At 51.0% G+C, this 9714-nt stretch overlaps 1 protein-coding gene across 4 annotated transcripts in view; it reads left to right on the top strand.

Moving 5' to 3' along the window:
- The window catches only part of DPP6 (dipeptidyl peptidase like 6), a 928521-nt gene that overhangs the window by 848315 nt on the left and 70492 nt on the right, over positions 1 to 9714 (top strand). For all 4 annotated transcript variants that reach the window (XM_003792026.3, XM_012806527.2, XM_012806530.2 and 1 more), the window contains 2 exons: positions 520 to 567; positions 2215 to 2333. In XM_003792026.3, the coding sequence (XP_003792074.1) occupies positions 520 to 567; positions 2215 to 2333 (167 nt within the window). The remainder of the gene's footprint in view (positions 1 to 519; positions 568 to 2214; positions 2334 to 9714) is intronic.

Raw genomic sequence — 9714 nt, 5'->3', positions numbered from 1 at the left:
GCCAGGCCTGGGAGGGGTGCACGCATGTACACCAGCTGCAGTGGCAATACTGACGGTGACCAGGTGACCGTGGGCTTGTGCCAGGCCTGGGAGGGACACACATGTGCACCAGCAGCAGTGACAGTACAGATGGTGAGAGTCTGAATTGGGCCAGGCTCTATTCTGGACCCACAGTAGAAGCTCTTGGGTCCTTGGCCTCGAGAAGGCTGATATTCATGTAAGGATCTGCCCTAGCTGCATGTCGTGACGCCCTCGGCCTGCTACATGGCCCTGGGCGCTGCAGTGGAGGCTGGTGCAGCAGGCCGTGAGCCCACAGACTCTGCTCTGTGTCCTGCAGTCCACAGGTGCCCTGCCTACCCCCACTCTGGCTGCAGGTGTGGCTGGACCTGAACAGGAGATTTGCTCTCCATGGGCCACAGCCTGGTGGCAGCCCCTGGGGAGCAGCCCCGCAGGGCGTGCAGGGAGGGAGGTGCAGACACACTGCGCAGACTGACCTGTGCACCTTGGCCATCTTTGCAGCTACTTCCTGAGCACGGAGGACCTGCCCCGCCGCCGGCAGCTGTACAGGTAGGCCGGTCCCCCACATGGAGCCCCTGAGCAGGGGTCCTGGCAGCTGTACAGATAGGCCAGTCCCCCACATGGGCCCCTGAGCAGGGGTCCTGGCAGCTGTACAGATAGGCCAGTCCCCCAAGGAGGCCCCAGGGCAGGGGTCCCGGGCCTTGCCGAGTTACACCATTTCATCAGCCAGTAGGGAGGCAGCAGGGAAATGCCCACCATGGCAGGGCAGCTACGGAGTCTGGACGGAGACAAAACATGCCGCAGCCCCCAGATTTGAAGCTTTATTTTATTTTCTGCATTCGTTGCATTGAGGGTCCCCCTCACTGATTCTCCCCTGTCGACGCTGGATGGACATGTCCCTGATGTGTGAGTTTCAGCCTCGAGGAGCCGTGCTTGAACAAGGGTGCAGGTCTGGCTTAGAAACCCACCCGTGGACTGAAGCAGGAGGGCTTTGCCGCCCACTCACTGGACACCTATGCACAAGTCTCCTCACCCAAAGGCCGAGATGGGGCCGCTACACTCCTAATCCTGGACAAGGACTAGATCTTCAGCATCTAATCAGATCTCCAGCCCCAATCACTGATGTGGGATCAGCCAGGGCGCCTTCTGCCTGTGGCAGAGGGAGGGGCAATCTCCTGCTGCCTCGGAGCCTTCCAGGCCAGAGACTACTGTGCTTTCTACCCAGATGCCCACAGGCTGCTGGGAGGTGCCACCCAGTCTAGACCTCATACTGGTGGCCAGTGAACTGCAGTCTGGACTGGTCACTGTCTGTAGGCCCCTTGCCCCCACTGCTGTGATGGTGGAAAGTCCCTGTGACTGGCAGGACCCCTCCTGTCCATCAGCCTCTGGGCTAAGAGTGCCAAGGCCAGCGAGGGCCCAGGAGGAAGGACACACGGGCTTGCTTCTCTGCAGGCCTCCTCACCACAGGCTGAGAAGGGAAGCTGCAGCAGCCTGCCCGCCGTTCCTCTGACAGAGACCCTGAGAAGGCTGCCTGGCTTCCCTCTCCCAGGAGGGTCCCCACTCTTGCGGAGATAGGCTTCCCAGTAGGATCTGGAGGCTGAGTGGCCCTTCCTGAGCTTAGTGCCCAGATAAGAACTTCTGGGTCTGTTGGCACCGTGGACCTTTCCATCTTGGGAAACACATTTCCTGACTGAGATGACACTTGATCAGAGTGGCCACACTCTGTGACAATCCTCAGATCAGTTCCTGTTCGTCTGTCTCCACTGAGAAGCACGACTGCCACCCTCCCACCCTCTCGGCTTGTGAGAACACCCACACTGAGTGCAGCGTTTGGCCCTCGGAGGGGTCTGGGGTGTGAAGACACATACACCCTGTGTGTGTCCTGGGTCACTAAGCATGTGCTGAGAGACGGGTGTGAGGACGAAATTATTAGGTCATGAGAAGAAATACCTGCACCCTCCTCAGGCCACGCACACAGCCTGGACGGAGCAACAGAGGCGACGCTCACAGTCCCAGGAGCAGGGGGCGGATCCCGGTCAGGGAGGGCTTCCCAGGAAGGCATGATGGAGCTGGGTGCCGGCGGGGGTCCCCAGAGGGAGGCATCAGGGCTGCCCAGGACGCCTGTGCAGGAGAGAAGCCGCCGAGCTGGGAGACCCGTGGGAGACAGGGCCTCTAACAGCTGCTTTGTCCTCCCAGCGCCAACACGGTGGGCAACTTCAACAGGCAGTGCCTGTCCTGCGACCTGCTGGAGAACTGTACCTACTTCAGCGCCTCCTTCAGCCACAGCGCGGACTTCTTCCTGCTCAAGTGTGAAGGTAAGTGCCTGCCTCTCCCTCCGGCTTCAGCTCCGCAGACGCCCGCCCGGGTACACCTGCAGGAAGGGGCAAGTGCACGGCGCACCCCAGGACAGGTGGGCCCTCAGGGCAGGGTTGTGGCACCCCTGTGAGCTGGTGCCACCCTGCCGCCACCTCACTTTGTGGAGGGTTTACAGTTTGCAGTGTTTTCTGTGCACCGTGCCAGTCAAGCCCACAGTGTGTCCCCTCTTGTCCTTAAAAAATAATTCTGTGAGCCAGGCAGGGCAGGTGTCTTAGACGTTGATGAGCCTAAGCCATCTATAAGGGTAACAAAACAATTTTAAAAGTCAACCTTCCAAGCATATTTAAGGATGGGATTATATTAAAGAAGTCTCAGAAAAATACTTTCCTGTGGCCCAACTCATTGATATTTCATCCCAAATTCCAGCAAATGTGTTATCATGCCAGTCAGCACACACAAAAGAGTAGGCCGGTGGGTCCTACGGAGGGTGCAGGGAGTGTTTGCATCTTGTCCTGTGTCTCTAAGGTAGGTAATAGTAAGGGCGGCCATAGCAGAGCGTGTCTCAGAGAAGAGCTGAGATCACCAGGAAGGAGGAAAACACGCAGCAGGTGGAGGCCGACTGAGAGCTAAAGCAACTCGCCCCCCAGGTCTCGGTCCTGCAAGCCACAGATGGCGAGTGAACAATTGCACTAGAGCAAGGTCTTTGACAGCCTGTGCTAGCTGCTGCATCGCTCGTGACTCCGTAACTCCCCTCTTTTTATCAGCTTCATCTAAAATCTCAAAAATCCGCAGAGCAGAAAGACTCAGCCTCTTGCTTGCCGCAAGCTCAGCCCGTAACATTCTTCTGAGATAAAGGAGAGACCCCAGGGTAGAGGAGGATTCTGAAATGCAATGTTAGTGTCCCAGTCCTGGATGTTTATTGTACCAACTCTGGTGCCTCTAGGGACGCAGACCAGCAGGGGCCTGACATGGTAGGTTGCTGCAGGAGGACAGGGCCTGAGCTCTAACTGACCCCCTCCACCTCTTAGACGGCAAACCGGGGCTCCTGTGAATGGGTGTAATGCAAGTGAAAAGACAGACTGGAGAATAACTCAGGTGCTGGAGGCAGGTGTAGTGTGCTTTATTCAGCTCCCGGCAGCTGGTGAGCTAAGTTCCATGGGAGGTCCACCCTTACCCAGATCCATGCGGCCAGGGAGCTAAGCTACACAGGTCCACAACCAGCAGCCTGTAATCCGTACTCTGCATAGACAGAAGGTCCTGTGCACCTCTGTACCCCAGGAACAGTAGAGGCAGGATCCCACGCAGCATCGCATAGGTGTGACCTCACTGGACACAGTCACGGATGTCTAGGAATGCATGGCGCCTCCCCAGGGGGGAGAAAGCCCAGAGAACTTCAGCCCTCCCCTCGGCGACAAAGACAGGCCCATCGTCGAGGTCCCTCGATTGTCAGCACAGTATGGCCATGTCCCTGCAGCAGGACCTTCACGAAATGACACAGTGACTTACAGGGCGTGGTGCAGAGACTGGGAAATACAGGGTGGACTCACCAGGAGCCGCAGAGGCCTGGAGAGGAGCTGCGTGATCAGAGCCCTGAAATCTTCTCTCAGAAGTGGCTTTAAAGCGGGTGGTTGTGATAAAACCTGGAAGTGAGAAATTAAAGTAAATAAGGAAAAAGGTCCCAAACAGCAATGTCTGACTGAGTCCAGTGGGCCACGTGGCCTCACCGGAAGGCAGCATGTGACCTGGCAGCCTCACAGATCTGGGTTAACCGGCCAAGGCAGCAGCAGTCTGGATTTGTAGTTCCCGAATTCTTTGCTCTGCAGGCTGATCGTTCACAGAACCCAGCACCTTATTTCTTAACAAATCCCTGCCTGGCTTCCCTGTAAAGGTCACGGCTCACTGCCCACATGGGAGCCTCACGGAGTCTGACTGGCCTCTCTCTGACAGTCAGGAGCCTTCTCTAGATCCGTCTCCCTCGTTCCAGCCCTGAGTTGATAAAGGGCTTCCCAGGAGATCTGTGGCCCTGGATTCAGGCAAGGAAGTTCGGGGCCCCTTGCGGCAGGTGGGGATGGGAGGCTGTTTAGACTAAGTACATTTGGAGGTCGGTGAGTAACTTTGTGTGCAAGTTTCCAGCCCACCTGCTGACATCCCACACTCAGGGGAGAATAATGATGGTTTCTATGGTTATGTCATGGTCAGTGTGAGGACATTTCCTACTGGCAAGACCGTGTGTACTGTGGTCTACAATGGTTAGTGTGAAGAGACAACTCGTAGTTCACACTCTAGAGTAAATCAGAGGCAAAGAACAAGTATGGCCAGCTGGGTCAGGTGCTCCATTGACCTGGACAGTGAGTAACATCACCCTGGGTCAGATGCGTGGTCAGCCCGGCCCACAAGTGTATGCACCCTGGGTCAGAGAGACATTGATCCTGCCCTTGAGTATCTCCACGATCTCAGCTTCAGAAAGGATGGCTGCGCCTTCCCCAAAACACCTGGATCCCCGCAGTAACCAAACAGATTCCAGTAGATTCTCAGTATTTGAAGAACAGGGGTCAGTCTCAGAGATCATCTGGTCCAGTCTCTACCTCCCCCTCTGTTTTGTTGATCAAGAAGCTGAAGTCTTAACTGATCATGAAGTTACCACCCTAAGCTTATCTGAATCACTGAAAATCGATTTAAATATTTATTCTGTTGCCTCATCTTAAGATAAGCATAGACCAGCCTCTTCTCTACAAAATCATTCTTTTCAGAATTTTTATATATTTTCTGGCTAAAGTAACTTGAATGCATGAATTAACCCCCCCCCCCAAAAATCTAACCAAAACCCCATTTTAAAAGGATTTTCTAAAAAGGCATTTATTTACAAAGGCGACCAATTGGATGAGGAGCAGCAGCGCCCTCTCTGTGAGTCTGGAGGTAGTTTCCAGAGGTGGCAGAGCAGACCTGAAGCTCAGCTCTCATCCTGGAGGATGAGGAGAGCAGGCGAGCCCTGTGGCCATGCAGGTCACACCACAGGCATTGGCAACACCATTCTCTTTGGTGAATTAAGGAGGGGAAATCTGTGAATGCTTCTTGCATTCTGAAGTGTCTGAGCTGTTGCGAGGTAGCTGCAAGTAGTTCAGGTTCTCTGGGCAGAGGAAGAGTTGAAAGTCAAAGGATTCAACAACTAGGACAATGTGGACACCACCCAGCCAAACCAGCCAGAATGAGCCTCAGTGGAACTAGACACAAAACATCAAACTATATTAGGGCATAAGAATGAGCTGAGCCTCAGTCAATCTGGACACAAACCATCGAATCACATTAGGACATAAGGGCTGGGTATAAAATCATGAAACTGACAGTCTCATATGGACAAGATCATCCTTCCTGCCTTTCTGTGGATCTTTGATTAGGACGGTTTGGGGTATGTTTAGTGACCCACCTCTGACTTACATTCAACATTACAGCTTATATTCAGTGTTACAAATTGATCAGTTTAGTCTAGGTGGGTGGCCTATAAATGACAGAAATAAATTTCTTATAGTTCTAGGGGTTGTAAAATCCAAGATCAGGGTGACAGCATGGTCTGGTTCTTGTGAGGGGCCTCTCCTGGTCACTGGTGACCAATTTCTCCTGTGTCCTCACATGGCAAAGAGAGGGTGAGAGAGCTCTGGGCCCTCCTTCGTATGAGCACACACGTCCCACCTTCACGACCTAATCATCTCCCAAAGGGCTCCCCTCCCAGTCCCATCAGCAGGGGGTTAGGTTTTCAGGGTCTGACTGTGGGCACGTTGCAGGGATAGCTGGTTAGAGCTCAGCAGTTGTTTCCGCCCAGTGCTTCTGTTAACTAGTCCTTCGGCATGCTGACCTTCTCCCAGTGTCCAGTTTCCTTCTGTGGTATATTTCCCCAGCTTCTTCATTACAGAATTCCATTCGTTTTATCATCATCTGATTTCTGTAATTTTTTTATTAACATTTCTTCTGTAGTTTCTCAAGATTTGACATTTTACTGTGTTTTTATAATTCTTAATTTTTTTATGAAATCTGTACAAACATAAAAATGCCTAAATTATTTTTGCACTTTGCACAGTTACATCCATAATAAATTAAACAACTAGAGCAATTCCTCACACTTAGAAAAGTACATTCCTTACTGTATAATATTTGATGTCTGTATCCACATTTCTGATTGATTACAATTTATATTCTACCCAAATAGAGCTACCTGGAGTTCCTAAACTCCGTGTAATATTTCACATGCCCATGCTCTTTTCTTTGGCTGTGTGAGGAAATTCTTTCTTCAAATGCTTTTTGAGGGTAGGGTTGGTTCTTATCCCCTTCCCAGGAAGGATGAATTAAGAGACAGGATACAGACTTGGCTGTGGATTCACCCCTCAGACCGATGCCCATTCTAGACAATACAGAGGCCCAGACCAGGAGCACCTGTCTCTACCATAGCAGTGAAATCTCCACCTTCTGGTCCTAGAAAAAAAGACTCATCTGCTCTTCTGTGCTTTTTCCCCCAAGGTAGAAGCTTTTTTTTTTTTTTTCCAGAACTGGCTCTCACTACATTCCAAAGCTTAACTCAAACTCCCAGGCTCCTGGGCTTAAACGATCCTCCTGCCTCAACCTCCCCAGTGACTGAGACCACAGGCGCATGCCACCAGGCCTGGCTACAACGTTTTAGTCCTTAAGAGAAAATTACTTACCTCTTGCATTTCCTGATACTGCTGTAGCAAATTATCACAAACTGGATGGCCTGAAATGACAGAAAATTATTCTCTCATAGTTTTGGAGGCTGGAAATCTGAAATCAAGTTGGAATGTTTGGTTTCCCTGGGAGGCTCTGAGGAGTGGGTCTATTCCCAGCCTCTCTCCAGCTCCCAGGGGCTGCCAGCAACCCTCAGAGTGCCCTGACCTGTAGATTCATCACTTTAGCCCCTGTCTTCCCACGGCCTCCCCCCAGTTTCTCTCTTATGAGGGTGCAGTCATTGGACGGGGCCCACTCGGTGTAGGTCTTTCTCTTCTTCAACAAAGTTCAGTCCTCAGAGCCCTGAACGACTGAATCAAGGAGCCCAATTTACATAACTTACATTTTACAATCATAACCTCTGCCCAGAGGATTGGATTTTTCTCTTCAAACTGAATCTAAGGGACTTGATTTGTTCCCCTTCAAGTTTGTCAAAAGGACTTAACTCTGTTTCTAAGAAATATCTGAGGACTACCGGAAAGGGGGTCCCATGTGTTAACAGGCACCTGCTGCTTCCTGCTGAAGCATCCTCGCATGTTTGAAAGCATACAAATGAACTTCTTCTTGGAGCCAGCGAGGGGACTATTGCTGTCCTTCCCTGGGGAGGGGGCAGGGGGCATGCTCATGTGTCACTGCTCCTCCAGCTCTGGGCTCTCACCCCACCTCACAGTTACGTCAGTTATGTCGTGATTTCAGGAGCTGAGTCTTCACTGTGTTTGCTCACAGATTTGGCAGTTTCAGGGGTTTTCTTTAAGACAGAGTCTCACTATGCTACCCTTGGTAGAGTGCCATGGCATCACAGCTCATAGCAATCTCGAACTCTTGGGCTTAAGTGATTCTCTTGCCTCAGCTTCCAAGTAGCTGGTACTATAGACACCTGCCACAATGCTCGGCTATTTTTGTTGTTGTTGTTGTTGCAGTTATCGTTGTTGTTTAGCAGGCCCAGGCAGGTTTGAATCCACTGGCCCTGATGTATATGACCAGTGCTGTAGCCACTGAGCTACAAGCACCACGCCAGATTTGGCAGATTAGTTCATCAAGATAAGCTTCTCCATCTTGAAGTTAAACTGAACCAAAATATTATTACCCAAGCCTACAACCAAATTACTCCATCCTGATTACTGTTCTTACAGTATGATTACTGTTCTTATGAATATTCTCCGAGACCCTCTGTCACCACGTCAATGCTGTCACACTTAAACGGCAGGGGGCAGAGATCACAGCCATGGAGGGGAGGAGCCGGCCTGCAGTAGAATCTGGGCTCTGCCACCTATTGGCTTTGTCACCTCGGGTCTGTGGGTTAACCTTGCTCCACACTCCCCACCCTCACCCTGATCACCAGCAGAGTAACAACACAAGAGTGCCCTATCCTTGGTTTCGTTTCTGAGGTCTGTAGTCAACTGTGGTCCCAAAGTATTACATACAATATGATAGGTCAAGAGAGAAACTGAGAAAAAGACCACGTTCACCTAAACTTTATCATAGTATATTGTTAAATTATAGTATATTATAGTACATTGTTGTTAATCTCTTACTGGGCCTGACTTAGAAGTTAAACTGTATCATAGGTACGTGCGTATAGGAAAAATCATATATCACAGTCCTATCTGAGGTTCCAGAATCCACTGGGGCCTTGGAACGTGTCCCCCACAGTAAGGGGGGATGCTGTGCCCATCCTGTGAGGTGTGGTGAGGATCAGGATCAGGATGGTGCACGCAGAGTACTTCCTATGGGATCTTAGGTGTGATGGGTGTTTAATGAATGTTGACTATTAGATTTGTGATCAAAACTGTTATTGTCATCATCACCTTAGTAATCAATTAAGAATTTCTTAGACATCCACTTGGTACCTACTCAGCATCCAAAAGTTAGGGCCTAGGCTAGAGATGGTTAACTTGCATGAAATTGTGTTCCTTCTCTGGAGTTTCCAAATGAGAACAGGCATCTTATACCTCACCAAGCTCATGTTGTAATAGAATCCTGGGTCTTAGACTTACACTAGCAATTTAGAAAGTTCTGGAAGTTACCATGATTCCATTAGGCATGGAGATGAAGGAGCTGGGGACTCTAGCAGGAGACAGTGCCCAGTGCTCTCCTTACAGTGGTTCACAGAGAGCACCGAGCAAGCCCGTTTCCCTGAGTTCTCTCAGCACTCACATTTCCTCTTCCTGTGTCCCTTCCTCCACGTGTTTACTGACCCTGGTGCCTGGAGCCTGTCAGGGGGAAACATGATCTACTGGGGGGAAATGGACATTAAGGTGCTGGTAAGGTGTTAACGCCCTCCTCCCGGGGTTTCAGTCATAACAGCAGGGAACAAGGCAGGGATGAAAACAGGCACCCAAGTGCAGATTGCTGACTGCAATGCCTTAGATGAGAAGGGTCCTGAGGCCCAGGATGGGCTAGGTAAGAAGAAATATCCCAAGGATTGATTGGTGACGTCATGAATGTCCTGAGGGTTGACTGGTGATGTCATGAATGTCCTGAGAGTTGACTGGTGATGTCATGAATGTCCTGAGAATTGACTGGTGATGTCATGAAAGTCCTGAGTGTTGAGTGGTGATGTCATGAACGTCCTGAGAGTTGACTGGTGATGTCATGAATATCCTGAGAGTTGACTGGTGATGTCATGAATGTCCTGAGAGTTGACTG

Source organism: Otolemur garnettii, unplaced genomic scaffold, assembly GCF_000181295.1.
Source record: "Otolemur garnettii isolate 467f Iridium unplaced genomic scaffold, OtoGar3 scaffold00053, whole genome shotgun sequence".
NCBI classification, from domain to species: Eukaryota; Metazoa; Chordata; class Mammalia; order Primates; family Galagidae; genus Otolemur; species Otolemur garnettii.
Note: the sequence above shows the minus strand (reverse complement) of the source record. Positions and strands in the feature narration are given on the sequence as shown.